General features: G+C 38.5%; 1 protein-coding gene across 2 annotated transcripts in view; it reads right to left on the reverse strand.

The window, feature by feature from the left end:
- Ctnna3 (catenin alpha 3) overlaps positions 1 to 20,069 on the reverse strand; it is a 1,349,586-nt gene that overhangs the window by 264,410 nt on the left and 1,065,107 nt on the right. For both annotated transcript variants that reach the window (XM_059281472.1, XM_059281473.1), the window contains exon 12: positions 11,357 to 11,508. In XM_059281472.1, the coding sequence (XP_059137455.1) occupies positions 11,357 to 11,508 (152 nt within the window). The remainder of the gene's footprint in view (positions 1 to 11,356; positions 11,509 to 20,069) is intronic.

Consider the following 20,069-nt stretch of genomic DNA (forward strand, 5'->3'; position numbering starts at 1 on the left):
CCACTGATTTCAAATACATTTGGTGTTGTTAATTTTAAACTTGTATTTGATACAAAGCATTCAATCATGAGTGTACTTATGCACTATGCTTGACTAGACATTTCTGTTTGTTTGTTTGTTTGTTTGAATCAGGAGATCAGAACTTTAATTCTGACTTTGACATTAGTTAGCTTTATAAACTCAACCCACCTCTATGAACTCTGAAATCAACTCAAGGTATTGAGATAGCTGATGCTTCATTCCACTCAGCTCGAGTTCTGGGTTTTACAACTAGACTTCATCAGCATAGTTGTCCATTGCAAATATCAGGTTGGCGGTCCATATATTTAAACAGAAGAGTAAAATGAAAACATGTTTCCACCTTTTAGATTCATTCCTCGCTAACTCCCTCACACTTTCTTCTTCCCCACTTTGCCCTCCTAGAAGAAAATGGTCAGGAATGTGTGCCTTACCAACAGTGGGAACAAGTCCATGTTCACTTGGAGGTGAAATGGTAAAATCAGAAAGAACAAATCAAGTTTCACAGCAATATGGACTATTCGCTTTTTTTCAAACATAAAAAAAAGATGCACACATGGAAGCCATTGTATGCATGAGCACTGATGTAGAGAATGATAGAAAGATGTCAAACAGTGAGCTAAACTGCAAGTAATACTAGAAAACGTTGAGATAGAGGAGTGAGAGTAGGTTGGGCTTAATTTTTGCCACAGCTTGCCATATACTGCTCTATTTATCATAACAAAAATGCACTATTCATATTTTATACATATTTATAATAAAATATAATTTTAAACATTCTTGTCGGTCAATGTAACTCCTATTTATGTAATCTTTTAACGAAGTGTTTTTGAGTCCATCATAAGCTAGGCATAAAATTGTTAACAAAGGAGAGAGACATGAAGCAATATGCATCAGAAAAAAAACCCAGAAATATCTGGATGTAGCCAGTGGATGAATTTCTTCTTATCTCTGACCTAAGCAGGAAATTCTACTCACCTCTAAAAGCAATTGATTGTATCTATGATAAAAAACTAATTATGGTAATAAACATATAGTTAGAAGAGGAAACACAGATGAGCCTAAGTCTTTTCATTATGGAAAGCTGTGAGAGCTGCCACCAGCCATCTCTAGGTTACAGAACAGAGCGAGGGCAGCATCTTGAGAACATCTTGTAGCGAGACAAATGTTTCCAAAGAAATCAATAGCTGAGGCTGTATTTAAAGACAATTATTTCAGAAAGCACACAAGCAAAGACTAATGATTTTCAGCCAACATTTGAAAGTGCATAAGAAGTAAGAGGCCTTCCCAAGAAAGGGCAGCAGGGTTCAAGGCAAAAAACTGGAAAAACAGCAAAACCAGACTACTGAGAAAATTCAAGATGCACTGAGAGTCATTAAAAACCAGATCTTAGCAAAAACCCTTTTAATGTTTGTGATCATGACTTTATAGTTACATAAAAAAGGACTTTACTTTGTAGATTGGGATCCCAGCCACTGCCAGTGTTTGGGTACCACCACTTTTCTTCTATTATTTTGTGGAGACAACACAGAGTGTCTAAAAGAATATTTCTAGAGGAAACAGAGAAAACTTCCAACCACTCCTTCTGAATACCATGGAGTCAAGAAAGTGTAGTGTCCACCCCACTCTCTATCCCCAATCTTCATCTAAGATCTGTGGGCATTTACTACTCCTAACCCCAGTTAGGGATTTTCTTAGTGTATTGTTGGAGTATTTAATACCCTTTCTAGTGAATTTCAGGATACCCTGACACAATGTACCACATCTCTAAGCATACCCTACCCATTTGAGAATCCTAGCCTTCTAGAACAGGAACACATTGCTTTATCAAATCAGGCCTGCATGTAATAGTCTACACAATAGAAACTTCCTTGTCTTAATTTGGAGACAGCACTATATTGCTTTATTTTTTGTTGCTGATATTTTTAGTTACTTTTTTTTGTCAACTTCTGTTTATTAGGACATTCATAGATACAGCCCTGTGATCTACTCTCTCCAAGCATGTCCCACTTACCACAATTCTACCTCCAAATAATCTATACTGACTTTAGTCAGTCAATGGGTTAATCCATTGATGAAGGCAAAGCCATCATAATTCAATCACTTCCCTAAATCCTCACTTTTGAAGTCTGGTTGCATTTGTGAAAAAGCCTTCAACTGTAAGCCTTTGTGGAGGATGTTTCATACTGAAGACTTCACAGTGGTTTCCTTACTGTGTCTTCCCTAAGATGGAGTTCTTATCTCTCCTATCCCTCATGGCATAGCTATATTCTTTTGTCTGATTGACTTATTGCCACATGATAGGTATTTAATAAAAATTTATTTAAATAAATGGATAAAGGGCTGTTTAATAAAAGCAAGAATGAAAGGAAGCAAGGGGCCATATAGCTAACTTCCTGCAGCTGTGATAGAACACCACGCCTAGAACCAACTTATGGAAGAAAGAGTTTATTTTGGATTACAGTTCCAGAAGACAGTCCAAAAATGGCCAGGAGGCATGGCAGAAGGCAACAGGGAGCTGGAGCAGGAAGCTAAGAGAACACATCTCAAAGAAAGACACTGAAGAATGAAAGCAGAGATGATTGTCTATCTGGAAGTGAAGTGAGAAAATAAACTCTCCCATCCTTTCCCCCAGTGACATGCGTGGTCTCTCAAGAGTGTACCTCCTAAAGGTTTTCTACAAACAGCACCAACAGGAGCTAAGTGTACAAATATTTGAGTCTATGCAGGACATTTCTTATTCAAGCCACCACAAGGAACAATAGAGTGACAGATAAGAGGGAGAGGAGGGAAGAGCCAGAAGGTCCCCTAAAATGCCTGAAATAAGAAAAACAAGTGTGAGTGAGCCTTGTCTTTGTAACCCAGCGTGATGCCACAGTATTTAAAGGACAGCCTGAGGACTCCACAGCCACTATGGACCTGAGACCAGGCTTGAAGTCTTCTGAGGGTGCTTATACCAGAGGAACCATCTTCCACCTCTCTGGTTGATGTGTGTCTTTGGCAACTAATGTCTAAAGCCTCTGATCTAACACAGAAACAGGTTTCTGAAGGAGAAAATTGATCCCTGTGTATTAATTGGCGAGCTCCTATCTCTTTGCATTTACATCTCCCACTGGCATTTTGATTAGCCGTTTCTTCTGTCAATTGAGCATTCAAATCCTCTGCAACTGGGAGCATGTTATACTCTGGAACGGACTCCAGGAGCCTTTGAAGCTGGGGAGACAGTGCTTCTGTTCCTTCATGCTGGCTGCTCCAATGGTGAGCATGTGTGACTGCCAGGCTGATTTCCTACATGTCCTCAGAGACAGTGAGGCACTCAGAAATGCATGTGCTTGGTTTCAGCTCACTGCAAGTACAGAAATATCATTCCAAATGCAAGCCTTAGCGTTTTCTGTTATTATCATCATTATTAGCATTATTATCTCCATCACTCTTCTAGAGTCCCTTCTGGAGAAATTCCTTTATGCTAAGGAAGATTAATCCTCACAAATTAAGCTTGATCAATATATTTAGTGAGGCATAAACACTATGATTAGTATTTGATTAAAATTCCTATCTTCATTGAATTTAAACAGTAAATATATTGAAAGGGACTCTTGGTCGTCTACCTAATCACTATATCTCTCTTCTCCCGCACTCAAAGAACCTCATTTTTCAAATATTATGATGAATTATATACCACCATAAATTATTGTCTATACAAATTCTTTGATAAATAGGCATGCTGAATTTATTCTCAAACTATTAACTTAGTGATGATAGGACATAAGCAAGAATCCCTGACTATTTTAACTTCTACATATTTTGGTAAACAGACCACTGTGGAGTGGTTAAAATATAGTTTACGGCCACTTTTAAAGTTAGACATTATTTTTGCTATGGTATATTTTTATGTTTTATGACTTTAATTAAATTTCTGATTTCACTTTGAAACACTGCAGTATAAGACAGTATAAAATCCATTTTAATCACTAAATCTGCAATCGTTTTGTGACTTTTCAGAGCTTGTTACACCAAGGGACTGATAATGGGGGGTAAATGTTAATAACCTGCACTTTGTCAAGCTCTAAGCCGCATCCTGAAGGATCTTTTTTTTCCCACAACATCACAGTCAAGAGTCCTGTCATGGGCTGGGGAGTTGTTCAATGGGAAAGTGCTTGTTGAGGAAACAGGGAGACCTGAACGTTGTTAAATTCCCCCCAATCCATGTAAAGCCAGGTGTGGTCTCACCTGCCCTGAACAAGAGGGGAGACTTGATATCCAAGGTTGCCCTCTGGCCTTCACAAACATTCTTTGGCAAGCACACATCTGCATTTACACACGCAAACCTGTGTTTCAGCATAGATGTGCACATACACACACACAAATACAAATTTTGAAAAATAATTACAGAAAAAGTTCTTTCCAGGGTTTCCTAAAACGGTCATCCTTAAACAAACAAACGAACACACGGAACACTTACTCTCTGCACTTTGGCCAGGTGGTGTTTCTTAGTCAACTGCCATCTACTGCAGAAAGAAATGTCTCTGATGAGATCTGAGAGCTGCTCTATAGATAACTGACAAATTCCAGAGGAGAGAGAGTTGGTGTCTTTTTATGGATGAGGGCCCTAGTAGGTTTACCATGCCGCAGCTGAGGCCCCATAGTCATGAAGGTATGAGTAGCATAAAATAGGACTCAGTGAGTTCAAAACAAAAGGACATGAAGTTGGTAGAAGAGAATGAGGCAAGCGTTGAATGTAAGAGCAGTTAGGAGGAAGAAAAGAAGTAAGTTGATTAAAATATAATGTAGACATGCAAAAATACTGTAGTTTTAAAAAATCAAAACAACTTCATAGATTCAACTTCATTTGAAATTCCAAGTATGATAAAGAGCACTAACACAGATACATTATATATTCATGATCATGTTAATGACTATGGAATATAAAACACATGGAATATAAAATAAGCATAGCTTTACCTCAAAGAGCTAGCACATTCCATTTCTTTGGGAAAACATATATCAAGTTAGTTCCCGGTAGCTCAGTATCTTTATAATTAAAATATATCCAAGTAGCATCATTATATGCTTGCCCTAAAAGTTCCCTGCAGTTCAGTCACAACCTGTCAAACAAGTACCAAATTTAGAAACAAAATCAACCACTTAACTATAGTATTCATTGATTTCTATTTATAATTATGCAAAGGAAATTCCTTCTTTTATATCACATATATTATTATATAGGCAGAAACACAGTGGGCAGATAATCAAGCATGTATAAAGGTATGATGAAAACTACGCAGACATCAACTTGAATGAGAGAGAGGGGCCAATATGGCGGATGCTAATTTTCTAGATGCCTCTACGTGAGATCTTTGTAAGATGTCGGGTAAAGTAACGATGACAAATGCAGAGGCCTGAAGAGACCCCTTTGCGAAGACACAGCGACAGGGCACTGTAAGTGGCAACAGGCCAGGCAGGTCAGCGCCCCGACAAATTGGAGGAAGGACGGAAGAGCGGGCCAGTGTGTCTGTCCCCAGGGAACAGGGAACACATTAGGAGAAGTGTTCTTCAACCAATTGTCCAGAAGAGTGCTTCCTGGGTTTCTGTGTTTATAACTGGCCCATGAAGGAGAGCAAATCAGGGCAGTCTAAAGACTCCTGCGGTGTGAAAACACAGAGTTATTTTCTTCTCCTGTGGTAAAAGAAAACCTGGAGCCAGTGCCTAATGACTCCAAGTCCCCTCCTGTGACTTCTTCAGTGTGTGACCTGAAGCACCACACCACTCCTAGGCCTTAAGCTGTCACATTCTAGAATACTTCTTTTTCTCCAACTCTAGCTCTTATTTTACAGAAATTAAAACATACAATTCTCTATCTCTCTCCCCCTACTTATCTATTCAATAGCCTATTCCCTGAAAACCATCACTTATAAATTGTTTCTCCAGTTTCCTCATTAGGAAATTTTTCAGCTCATGGGAGTTACTTTTAAAATGTAGCTGTGCAGACAAGCCTCTTATTTGAAATAAGATGAGCATCTCTGGAGGGTTCCTAGGACAAAGAATTAAAAACTTACCTGATTTGATATTAAACAAAAATTTATCCAAACAAAGAAAAAAAATCATTGAAAGAGAGCTGAGGAGATGGTTCTGTGAGAGATAGCCCTGCTGTTCAAGCAAGCATAAGGTCCTGAGCTCGAATCTCAGAACCCAAATAAAAATCCAGTCTTAGGAGAGCATGCCTATCATGCCATTATGGGTGCAGAGGGGCAGAGGAAGGCAGATGTCCGTGGCTTACTGGTCAGTCTATCTGAGTAATCTGCAGGTTAGTGGGAGACCTTGACTCAGGTAAGTAGTAGGGAATAAAGAAAGATAACTGAAGCTGACCATTGGCCTCCATATGCACACGTGAGAACATATGCAAATGTGTGAGCATGAACACACATGCGAGCATGCACATACACACACACAACACACACAATACATGAACATACATGCACACACACATACACACAACGTATGTGAACATACAAGTATACACACACACATACACATACCATACATAGACATACATGCACACACACACCATATGTGAACATGCATGCATGCACACATCCACATCCACACACACACATACACACACACACACACACACACACACACAATCTGTGAAGGCTCCACAATTAGTCATCTTCCCTATATTATTCTTTAATCCACGTAGTCATCTGTCCTGAACATAACATGCTTCAAAGAAAAAAACTTGGCTCCTCAGATTCACCAAAGTTGAGTTGTTTCCCATGCTGCTAGAGAGCTCTGAGTTCTGAACTCTCATCAGCATCAAAGCCCTTCTGGACCAAGGGCTCGCCCACTCACCCAGTGGCTTCCACTGAGGGCAGAGAAACCATTCCCCTGAAACACTTCAAGTTGAACATCTTTCTCCCGGCATGAGCTGCGGTCACCAGCTGGCTCTGTGTCTGTGTCCTTGCCACCATGTTTCTCAATGGATATTCTTACTCCAGTTAACTCTGTTCCCATAGACAGAAGTCACTTCAAAAGATGCACAAGGAAGGCCATTAAATGTGCTCAGAGCAGGAGACCTCTGTTCTGGCTGGCCGATGCCAGCAGGAATTTCTGGGTCTCCTTACATTATATTCTTTGTTTTTAAAGATAACAGCCAGGAACTTACTACAAAACTCTTCCCACCAAGGTTTGACTTAAATTTACATAAAAATCTAAAGTTACTTTTATACATGTCTTTTATTGAGTTCCCTTAGGAGGTCTCCTGTTAACTGGTTCCTTTTAAAATGATCCTGACATTGGAAAGTGGTTATGACATCTCCCCAAAGGGCCATGTTTCAACTGGGAATCCCTGGCCAGATGCCCCTGGAATGAGGAGCAGAGTGACTAAGTGACTTCAGGACATCTGTTTAGTGGTGAGAAATGAAAAGGTATTCATTCTCAGTGCGCTTAATAAATCCCAAATGGCGACTAGAAAGATTCGCTACAGTCGTCAACAAAGGAGCTACAGAGCCTGAGGAAGCTCACATCTGACAGCAGGGACTCCTGTGGAGAAAACGTGTTCCCTGGGGTTGACAGGGAACTGGTGTCATTAGTGCCAGCACTGTGGAAAGGAACACAGTGGGTAGAAGTGAGTTGAAGTGACAGAGCACAGTGGGTAGACGTGACAGGCCACAGGACTCAAGAAGTACCTGCAGGTCCAAGAGTGACAGTGTGCATGGAAATGGCAGACCTTACTGGACATGTGCGAAAGAGAATGAGTCATATAGTCCAAGGTTATCACATAAGTATGTATTTGTACATTCTTCCAAATTCATGAACTTTCGACTTACTTTCACATTGTTTCATGAAATCTAATTTGCAATCCCAAGACTCTTTGAAATGTAACTATTTAATATAAATTTAAAAAAGAAACAGATAAAGGAATAAAAAGGATGGATTTTAACATCGGCTCAATCTCAAGAGCTGCATTATAAAATATATGATAACCAAATAATATACTAAAGCTTCATTTTACCTGTTGATCAAATGGTCCAGAATGCCCTGGAATGTGAGAACAACATCCCCACTAAAGTGTAGGTCTGAGTCACCAAGGAAACTAATTATCAAAGCACCAGGGTAAGAATATAATGTTTGGAAATCAATAAACAAAAGGGCTTTTATCTGCAGAAGAGAAGGTGGACAAATTGGAGCATCCAGGAGAATGGAGTTTCTCAGAGAAGTAGAGGTTAGAAAAATGAGTGGAAGAGCCTAGCGATTAGGAAGAGGAAGAGTTAACAGAGATGTCAAGACTCAAAGAACTTGGAAGACATTGTAATTTTAATACTAAACTATTTTAAACAATTGGCTATACAGAGGAAAACAAACAAGGGGGTGATTGGATCCTTGGAGAAAACAGTCAATAATTGGGTATTTTTATTAATAATTTACATGAAAGAAATACAGTGCAATATTTCATATTTCCAATTGGTGATGAATTGGTGTGGTAAAGAACCAACTTGGAAAGCAACCAGACACATTGCATAAGTGGTCATTTAGAAAAATAAAGGAGTCTAATTGAATTAGAATTTTGGACCAAGAGAAATAGTAAAATTTGTCCTTAATCCAGTGGTTCTTATGGTTGAAATTGGGAAAAATAAGCCAACAGAAGTAAAACAGCAGTAGAAATTGCCCATAAGAATAACTCCACTTTATTTGACATAGGAGGGGGTTTAATTAGAATATATTTGTGATAATCTCTGACAGCAGGCTGAGCAAGCAAAGCCAAGCAAGACAGTAAGCAGCTCCCCTCCATGGCCTCTGCATCAGCCATCCACCTCCAGGTTCCTGCCCCATTTGAGTGTGTGCCCTGACTTCCCTCAATGATGGACTGTTACTGGAATTGTAAGCTGAAATAAACCACACACACACACACACACACACACACAAGTGAAAGAAAAGAAGAAAGGAAGGATGGAAAGGAGGAAGGAAGGGAGGATGGAAGGGAAGGAGGGAGGAAGGGAGGGAGGGAGGAAGGAAGGAAGGAAGGAAGGAAGGAAGGAAGGAAGGAAGGAAGGAAGGAAGGAAGGAAGGGTTAGTTGAAAATTAAGTACACAATGGTGATGAACACAAGACACTGAAATACTCCTAGGAGAAAAAGTTAACAGAAAAAGAAAAATTCACCTTGAAAAAAATAAATGACTATAGAAAAATTACTTCCTCCTAAGCTATTCATAATTACAACAAACTATTCTCCTGGCCTACAAAGGACCTCTGTATGGGAAGAATATGGATAAATAAAAGCAAGGTAATTCGATTTGCTACATGTAAACAATCTTGAAAAGAAGAAAAAATTAAATACTGGAACATCTACTAAAAGAGGTTATAAGGTTTGTTATTTTTTTTCCATCCCTGGACAGATTTCAAGAAAATTTGGATCCTCTATCATGGAGTTTACATATTAGTAACTGTTTTACCTTATCAAGCATGCTTACAGGGATGGTTGATTTGTTGTGCTTGATCATGATGAAACCGTTTTGTGACATTTGTAGATTGTTACACATTTAGCTTTTGTGTTCTGGACCCACATATACATTATGCTTTACCCAACTGCAAATAGGTAAGGTTGAAAAAAAACTGCTTCAAGGGCACTGTCATGTTTGGTAAGATTTCCTTGGACATGGTAGTACTACAGCGCCACACTTCCAATCACACAACCAGACCTTTGTGGGCCGCCCGTTGCCACAGATGTTCCTCAATTTACAATGGAGTCCCCATAAAGGCACCACTAAGCTGAAGATACTGTGAAATTAAAAACTGCATGTAACTCCCTCAAGCTATTGAACCTCAAGGATTAGATACACTGTAGAGCCTCAGCTTCTTCCCATCAGGAGGAGTGACAACTGTCAGTGTGACTGTCCAACACTTCATGAGAATGTCACACTGAACAAACACACTGCTAGGTCAGGGAAAAGGTCACTTTGCAACAAACTCCTAAGACTAACCATGGTAACTATGAACTCTCTGTATATGTCTGGATCTCTCTCTCTCTCTCTCTCTCTCTCTCTCTCTCTCTCTCTCTCTCTCTCTCTCTCTCTCTCTCTCTCTCTCATACAAATCATTGGGTTTACTTTCAGCTTTTCCCAAGCCCCAAGTTCTGGATCCTATACTTTCATACCTCTAATCTTTCTCTTACAGTCCTTCCATTTGTTCTGCTAGGCTTCCCAATGTCTTCTGGCTCTTCACAAGGTTGGCAAACATTCCAAGTAAATACTGCTCAGTACAGACTATGATGTTTGCACCTTACACAGACACTTCCCATACATTATTCATATATCCTCATCATATCTACTTCCTTCCAACTAGAGGCTAATTCCTGAAGCTTTCACAATGAACTGTATTCATACCCACAAACTTTTCTCATACCTTATTGCAGGCATCCACCACCCTGCCTAAGGTCCCTTTATTGGATGCCAAGTGTTTTATTCGCTTTGAGCAGGAGGCTCAGGTAAATAGCCCTTAGTGTAGCATTTAATCGAGGATGAATGGTTGGGTAAATCTCAAGATTTTGTTCACCTCAGGTGCAATAATTCTGAGCTGTGTTCTACAGAAAATCAAGAGTTCAGCAGCAGGATCAACACCCATAGTGCCTCATAATAAGCCTGTAATGATTTCCTTAACACCCTGGCCTCACTTTCTCAAGCCCCTCCTCCTACACTGCCGAAAACAGAAATCCATACCTCACTTTCTACCTCTTCCTTATCTCATGATCTCCCTCCTATCCTTATATAAGCATTTTTTCAAAGAACTTACTTTGTTTCTTTAGTAACATTTAAAAAAACACACTTTAACATTTGAGTTAAAACAAACAATTTTGGTCTCTGTATATGCAGAATGTATAGACCCAATGATGCAGTCACACTCTTTGGAAAGTGATTTTTTTTTTCTCAAGTAAAGTATGCCCAGATCAGGAAGTTTAAAGGGTTTGTTGTTCCTAGCAGTTTGAAGTCACATTTCTTGCAGAATGATGTGTGAATCTGTGGTCTAGGATGGGAGGACTTGGCCACAGAAACACCTTGTTTTAGCAGTGAGAACTCTGCAAGCTGCCTGTTAGTGAAAGCAAGTATCTTATTTCTGAGTTTTGTTGTTGTTGTTGTTGTTGTTCTTTTGGTTTGGTTATAACCAAAGATGTAAATCAAATAAGACTAGATCTGGCTTTGGAGAAACACTTGAGTTTTGAAGTACTGATGGATTTAAGAATTAACGTAAGACCAAAGAAAGCAAACATTTGTTGGTATCCTTCCGAACGTTGCAGATGGTGAGGAATTCTAAAATAACTTAAGAGCAGGTCAAGTGGGCTTACCCGAATCATCATGACTGAACATCTGATATCGTGGATTGTGTCGTAGATCTTCTTGGAGATGTCCACAAACTGATTATCATCAAGCACAGTCAGCGAGTTCTTGCTTAAGGCATCCAAGGCAACATTGACTTGTGTCACAAACTCTGGAATCACTATGAAAATATATAATAAAGAGATTATCTCTTTTGTATTTCTGGATTCCTAGACTTTCCAGGAAATGCAGAATTATATCTTAAATGAGTATCTCATTGCTACATTTTTAATATTTTAAATACAGAGAATCACACATTATGGCAGAGTTATTTCAACCTCTAGAAAGGAAAAGCAATCAAAGGCAATGAAAAGTATAGTTATGGAAATATAAAATATTCTCTTTTTCTTCATGTTATGCTTCTTTTGAATAAGCTTGAGAGCATTTCTCATTTCTAAAACTATTGAATATGAAACTCAAGAAATTGAAAAATTGATATGATGTGAAAAACAGTTGGAATAATGATGTTAAAGATACTTAAAGAAAGAAAATACCAGGCTGGCAACTTAGCTCAGCATGCCAAATTCTTGCTGCCAATCCTGACAAGCTGAATTTGATACCTGGGATCTACAAGGTTGAAGAAGACAACCAACTCCTACAAATTGTCTTCTGAGATTTACCTGTGCTGTGAAGTGCACACGAGCTCCCATATAAGTCAAAGCAATTAAAAACTTGAAAAACTAACAAGGCCTCTGAGGTGCTAAACAGAAGACTATCTAGTTATTGAAACTAATTTTCTGTTATAAGAAGAATAGAAGTGTTATGAATGTTCTTTGGGTGAAATTCTCTCCATAATCAAAATAAAATACCTTGATAGCATCTTATGCACAGTAGCTCAGAAACAGCAGAACACTGACTATGTACAAGGAAGAAGCTTTTTAGGTAAATCTATAGGTGACTGCTGTTTTTAAGTTAAGATATTAAAATAAGTATGCAATAAAAAAGCTTCTCTAACTTCAAATATAAATTAAATGGGGCCAGAGAAATGTCTCAGCAGTTAGGAGCAAGTATGTTCTTCTGTAGACCTGAATTTGATTCTTACACCAACATGGTAGTTCAAAATCATTTGTGATACCTCTTGGAGGGCTTAACACCTCTGGCCTCTGTGAGCCTTTTTTTTTTTTGCTTGTTTTGTTTTTTTGTTTTTTCAAGACAAGGTTTCTCTGTGTAGCTTTGGAACCTGTCCTGGAACTTGCTCTGTAGACCAGGTAGGCTGTCCTCAAACTCACAGAGATCCTCCTGCTTCTGCCTCCCAAGTGCTGGGATTAAAGGTGTGCGCCACCACTGCCCGGCAAACCTTTTGGATGGTAGTGTCTTGAGGTGACCCTGAGAGGTCTAAACTTCCTCCATTTTACAAGCTGGGTCTAAGTTTCAATCTCTTAAACAAAGAGCTATTAAACAAACACCCTTACATTCAGGGATGAGGGATAGCATGAACAAGGCCTGAGTCAGCCCTACAATGTCTCCAGGACAGTTTCTACAACCACCTTGAAACTTACCCAAGTATGTCCAAAGATAAAACCTCAGCCAATTAAAAGTGTACTAACGTAACTGCTGCTTGCTTAGCCAATTATGTTTGAGATGACCTAACTGTTCCTAAAATTCCCCTAGCTATGCTTAAAAGGAGCCTACATGCTCCTCTCGGGGTCATCGCCATTTCGTAAATTAAAGCTCTTTGCTCTTTGCTCTTGCGTAATGTTTGAGTCTGGGGTCTTCTTTCCAAGTTTTCTCAGATCTTACAACCCATAGCAGGTGAGAAAGACATAGCTAGACACACTCTTGAGGTAATCCATTAGCAGCCAAATCCATTAATGAAAGTATTAATGGATGAATCTGTTTGTGAAGACAGTATAGATCCTTTGAGGGTTCCATTGGGATCTGCCTTTTACTATCTCATAATGAGGATTAGATTTAAACAAAGTTTTAGAGGGGTCCAGTAATAGTCAAACCATAGCAATATTCTATTTTCTGCCCAGTCACCCACTGAAAGCAAACAGGTAAATGAATAATAAACCAAATGTTTTCTCTGACTTTCTATTCCTCTTCATTGTCTCTATCCAAATATCAGGTGCAATATACATTATCATCTAATGGTATCCTAAATCCATTGCCAAATTGTACTCCTACTGTCTCTAGCCATCATCATCTCCTACTTGAGCCCATTCTATGGTCCTACTACTGTTTATATTATGTTTCTTTCGTAGGATAGTCAATCTTATTAATGAAACCACTTCTTTAAAGTAAAAGATTTGCCACAAATTCAGCAGCCAATAGTTTCATGAATGAGTCATGCCGTTACTGTGATCTTAAGTGTTCAGTGAATTTTTGAAACCTTTTCCTGTTTGTATCTTAGCTGCTTACCCTGGTATGTAGTAGATAAATATTTTGGTGAGTTGAGTGGCTGAAGAAATGAATGAATAAAATCTACAAAAGCCAAGCAAAAGTATGGGGACAATTTTGATTATTCAGTTGGCATTTCAATGTGATTTAGGTTTTGTTCATTTCCGAGGTACATCAAAACATATTTATGCAGGCTTCTAGAAGCATTCAAATATATTGAATGAGTGAATATTTATTTATTTATTTATTTATTTATTTATTTATTTATTTATTTATTTTGCAGTGTAGAGAGAGGTAGGAACTCTTAATAAAAATATGGTCAGCGATTCCACATCTCGTTCAGATTCTAATTGTGAACACAAACCACCCACCCAAGTCACTACCATAAACAAAGTAAGTGAATGGCTTCTAGCTCCATTAGCATCCTTTATTCACCCTAAACACATAGTGCTCTCAAAGGCTGTTACAGCCTGTTGAAGAATCGTCCTCACTAGAAACTATTTTACCAACATGCAGGCAACACATTAAGTCTTGATTGACACTTTCAATCTGTTAGCATCTCTCTAGTGGCAATGTTGTCCCCATCATCTCTCTTCCCATTCTGGAAGTACAGATGGGAACTACGACTTTTTCCTTAGCGTGTAATGAGTTGCTTCTCTTTCATTACCTTAAACCTCATCTGTGCCTGTGCTTCACTTAGACCCCAGTCATGCGGTTGCTTGGATTGAACTAGGAATTATTGCTCTTAACGCTTCCAAGAGAACACAAAGTAAATATATTATGATTAACTGCTTAAAGAAGACTCAGGAATATGACAAATCTGCTTGAGTTCATAATCTACCTGGGTTTTGAGAAAATGTAGGTCTGGCAAGACGGTTCAGTCAGTGGGGAAGGGAGATTACTGCCAAGTTGGGAGACCTGAGTTGGACCTCTGGGACCCACATAGTGGAAGCAAAGAATTGACAATGACTGGTTGTCATCTGACCTTCACATACGCACACACACACACACACACACACATACAAAAACAACAAAAAAAAGAATATAACAAATATATGCTTCTCGATCATTCATCAAAAAGAGGTGAATGTTAAATAAATTCATTCTAGTCAATTGAAATGCTAAGTAAGATAAACTTCTGAGCTTTGAGGTGCAGATTTGTGCAAGAAAGGTAGAGGTGGGGACAACACTTTACTTGATTCAAGCAAAGAATCTTGTCTACTTCATTCACTAAACTCTAAACCAGTTCGGAATGCCCTTGGAAATTTCTTTCTTCACTGTGTTCAGAATGTATAGAATGACAGATAACTTTCGTTGAGTTTGCATTTCTATTTAGAGGTTCATTTTATTTTATTTGTGTGTGTGTGTGGGGGCGTACCACAAGAGGACAGAAGAGAGTGTCAGAACCCCAGAAGCTAGTCTTACAGGTGCTTATGAGTCAGTGGATATGGGTGCTGAAAAGCAAACTGGTCCTTTGCAAGAGCATCAGGTGCCCCTGACTGCTGAGTCATTTCTCCAGCCCTATTCTTTGGGGCTCTTAAGAAAAATAAAGAAAAAAAAATTTAATCCTTGGGAGGGAGAAGAAGGGAGGGAGCAAGGGAGGGAGGGAGAGCAGACACCTCTGGGGAGATCAGAAGGCAGCCTCAGAAGGCAGCCTCAGGTTCCGGGCCTCATCTTCCATCTTATTTGAAGCAGTGTCTCTCTTGTCTTTTTCTGGTTACTGCACTGAGGTAGCTGGCCCATGAGCTTCCAGGGATTTTCCTGTCTCTGCCTACCCTTTTGCCCCAAGAAGCATAGGACCTCTGGCTGTTGTGCTGTGCCTTTCTTGGGTTCTAGCTGTCTCCCTGCCCTCACTGAGTTCTTACATAGCCCCATACGGAACATGTGACATGCATGTCCAATGCAATCCTCCCGGAAGTTTCGGAAGTTGAGAACTATTACTACCCTGATTGAACTGATGAGGAAACTTAGGTCATAACAGCCAATCAGTGAAGGGCAGGGAAGGGAGTCAATGGAGCTTGCTCTCTGAACTCTAAATCTGCACTGCCTCCTTTTAATAAGTAAAGTCCTTGAGACTTCTAAACTGTGATGCTCCTGGGAAAATTAATGTTAATTTCCTGACAATGAGATTAACAGACCTATGGAGCCAAAGTCTACTAAGCCTTGAGCCTTTCTCCAGTAGGAACTCACGAATATTTTATCCCTCTTAATCCTTGCTAAATTTATTATGTGCATTTGAAAGTAGGTGAGGGTACATAATTACTAATTAAATAGGTCAGAAAAGAATCCAGACTCATTATAAGTGATGCTTAGAAATGACGTTACCAATTCATGTTGTCAGTCACTGATAAACTCAGATTAAAATAATTGTAATTGTGCTGCTATCTTTGAAGAATATTGATGTACAGAGAAGTCTGCCTTGAAAAAGTCACATAGAGCTAAGTCACTGTCTTATGGTGCTCCGTTTCACATCTGAGGGAGTGACTTATGACAGAAAGTACAACTCACCATAGAGTGGCTTCTAGAATTACTTCATTCTCTTCATTTCTTCTTTACTTAACACTAATATTATAGTTCATATTTCTGTAATATTTATGGATCCAATATGGACCCTGTAATAGAGAACTATTTGGAATCTCCGAACATTCAACTCCATGACTAGGGAAGACCTTGCCCCTTTTCAGAGATTATGTCCTGGAGTTCTGACTGACTCAGACCACTTAGGACAAACCACATAGTTTATTAAAAACAGTTTTTCTATCCTTCTTACAAATTCTGCCTCTACCATGTGCAAAAAACTAAGAAATAAATAAAAGACTTCTAGACATAGATTTTTATGATTTTGAGAGAGAGAGAGAGAGAGAGAGAGAGAGAGAGAGAGAGAGAGAGAGAGAGAGAGAGTGAGTGAGTTCGTGTAAGTATGGGTATCCATTGGATCTCCTGGGAGCAAGAGTCAAAAGCAGTTGTGAGTTGTCTAGTATGGATGTTAGAACCACATTCCAGCCCTCTTCAAGAGCGCTATGCACTTTTAACCTTTAAGCCATCTCTCTAATCCAAGATATGGCTTACTGAAGTAGATAATTATGCCCTTAGTCTCTCACAGAGATATCTTATTACATATAAATCTCTGATTACTTAATAAGTTGAGTATATTTAGATACCTCTAGTGATAGAAAGTGATTCATTCTCTCAGTTTATACTTTCAAATTTTTTATGTTTATGCTACATGTAAATATTAATAATTATTTGAATTATTTTAGGGTATCTAAATGCCTCTGAATAAGAAAAATTTATCTATTTCAATTTTTCCTCATATCACTTTATATTTAAATCACCATCACTGTTCAAATGATTTCAAAATTGGCATATGTAGACGCTAAAGCGATGGCTGAGCAATTTAGAACATGAAATGTTCTTGCAGATGACCAGAGTTCAGTTCCCAGCACCCATGTTGGGCAGCTCAAAACCTTCCATAACTCCAGCCTCAAGGGATCTAATGTCCACTTCTGGTCTCCACCATCACCTGCACTTATATGCACATGCACACATACAGATACATATATCTATACATAATCAAAATAAATCTTCAAAAAAGATGGACATATTTAAAGTGGGACCTGTCCCAAAGAATACTTAATGGTTTTTCTCCATAATATATCAGTTGGTTTTGGGTTACTAGCTAATTTTTTTGTGAATTAACATTTTCTAATGTTTATTAATTTTTCTAATTATTAATAATTCTAATTATTAACATCAACTCCATTACCATAGAACTACTCAGAGCACAGAAATTTAACTTTTCATGAAATGTGATAATGTGTCTTCAACATGATCCCCAATGGCGCTTTGGTACCCTGAGTTTTCCATCCCGGAGTTGTACCATCTGCATGCCCAGTAAACAGAGCAGAAGTGATATATGTGAACTAGTTTATTAGCCAGGTTAAAAAGATGCTGTAGTTTCCCTCTTCATCACTCTTTCCTTAATATTAACTGCTCTAGAAACTATCTCCACCTTATAAACAGCCAATGGGGAGGCTAAAGTCACCAGGAACTGGACCTGCGAGGAAACAGCTTACAAAGATGTACAGACTTAAGCAACAGCTAGGAGAGTGGGTACTACCCTTCAGTAGCCTAGGGTGATAGCTTCGCTAAATGTTAGGAGCAAACCTAAGCCAAGTCTCCCTTGGATTTCTGATGTCCAGAAAATGCACAAAACAGTCTTTGCTATATGAAAGTGTGAAGTTTTATTGTTTTTTTTTTTTTTTTTTAGTTTTGTTTTTTTTTCACAGTGACTGACTATGATGCAAAGAAACATTTTTTCCTTATGGGAGAATGGATTAGTTGGTCTATTCATCTAACAAAGCAAATTGTATTGTATACACTCTTGAATCTTGTTTCATTAAACTTGAATATATGGGATTTGCCTCTCATTGTGCATAGCGTACTTTCATGCTTATTGTTGTGTACTATGCCATTGTACACTGATACTATTGTTTATCAATTTAGTGCAGCTGTAAACACATTTATACAGAGATTAGTGAGATAGTTCTGTCAGTAAAGTACTTGCTCTGCAAACATGAGAATCCAAGTTCCATCCCAGCACACAGATAAAAGCATGAACTGAGCAGGCTGTAACCATAGAGCTGAGGAGGCAGAGATTTCGAGAATGCATGAGGCTTGCTTGGCCAGTCAGCCTCCCTTATTCAGAGCTGAAGACCCCAGTGAGAGATCTTGTCTCACTGAATAAACAGGGTGGATGCCTCATTACAAATAATACCTGAGATTCATTTCTGGCTTCCACACACATGCACACATATCTCTGGCCCTCTCTCCATACTTACTCACACACCCACACAATTAAATAATAAATAAATAAATGCATAGATTTTGGCAAATATATGTACATATTTTTGAAGAACTTATCTATGAATTCACTTCCTTGGCCACAGTCTATGTAGATAAGCATTTTAGCTGTGCCATGCCCTTAATACTTGATGTATCCATCTTCTAGCAGCCTCTCTATTGATTAGACATTATTTAAATATATACTACTTGATAGAATTTTACTTGTGAAGATTATGGGTTAATTTGGTCTTTTATATATTATTTGCCCTTAAGTTTAGACTCCATTTTCCCCTTGAGACTTGTGTACCACAATATCTCTTGTTTAAACTCAATCCTTAATCTCCTTAGTTTCTTTCATCAAGAAAAGTAAACCGTAGAGAAAGAGAGAAATAAAGAAGGAAAGAAAGAAAGAAGAAAGAAAATGAAAGAAAGAAGGAAGAGAGGAAGGAAGGAAGGAAGGAAGGAAGGAAGGAAGGAAGGAAGGAAGGAAGGAAGAAAAGAGGGTTAAAGACTTTCCATTTGTACAGATTTTATAGCTCATTGGGACAAAGAGTCAACTACTGGCATCAGGAAGAGAAGTCTAACAGAAAAGCATTTTGAGAAACAGAGGTAGATAACATGGGGGGAGAATCTAGAACAGGAAATGGAACTTATTCTAATCCATACTATTAAAGCAGCCTTTGATATGTGGCTGGAGAGTCTTTGGGAGACCATAAATAGAGTCAGCCCCAAGTCTTCAAACTCCAGCTGTTGGTGACCAGTTGTTTACGGTTGAGAATGAAAATAGAGTTATCTTTCCAACCATGAGAACATATTAATTTTCTGCTTATCATTCAAAATCATGATTATATAAATTCATCTACAAAACTCTCTATGACCAATACCCTGAAGCCTGTCTCCAGTTATATTAGACAAGACTATCTTCTGGACCTGCAGATATTTGTGAATTAACATTTTTCTCCATGTCCAGCTAATTTCTGTGTGTGATTCCTTTTTACTTGATATTTTTAAAGAATAAAGTTTAAAATAGTAATAGTAAAATGTTTCTGCCCCCAAATGTACATTTTTTTTGTGCCCAGCAACTTTAAAGAATCGTTTTGACATTTTCATCAGGAAAACAGTAGATACTGGAGTTAGAATTTAAGCACAGACACAAGAACAAGGAGACGATATCCACTGCCACAGTGTTGTACTGACCAGAAGTGAGACTCTCCACCCTGATACACATCAACAAAACTGCTGAGGATGAAGGGAAGGGCTACATCTTCAAAAGAGAAACCATGATATCTAAAATATGAAAATATGTTGACCTTAGAATTTCCATGAACAAAGTTGCTCACTGAAGGAGAAAAGAATGATGAAAATAATACCTTTGAATTCTAAGAGAAATTTATTTTAAATGTGGAATTCAGTGCTCCATCAATCTACAAGTTGAGTGAATGGCAGGAGTATTTCAGGTGTCTATAGACTCCACTATTTAATTTCCATGCACTCTCT

The sequence above is a fragment of the Peromyscus eremicus genome, chromosome 16_21, assembly GCF_949786415.1.
Source record: "Peromyscus eremicus chromosome 16_21, PerEre_H2_v1, whole genome shotgun sequence".
NCBI lineage: Eukaryota > Metazoa > Chordata > Mammalia > Rodentia > Cricetidae > Peromyscus > Peromyscus eremicus.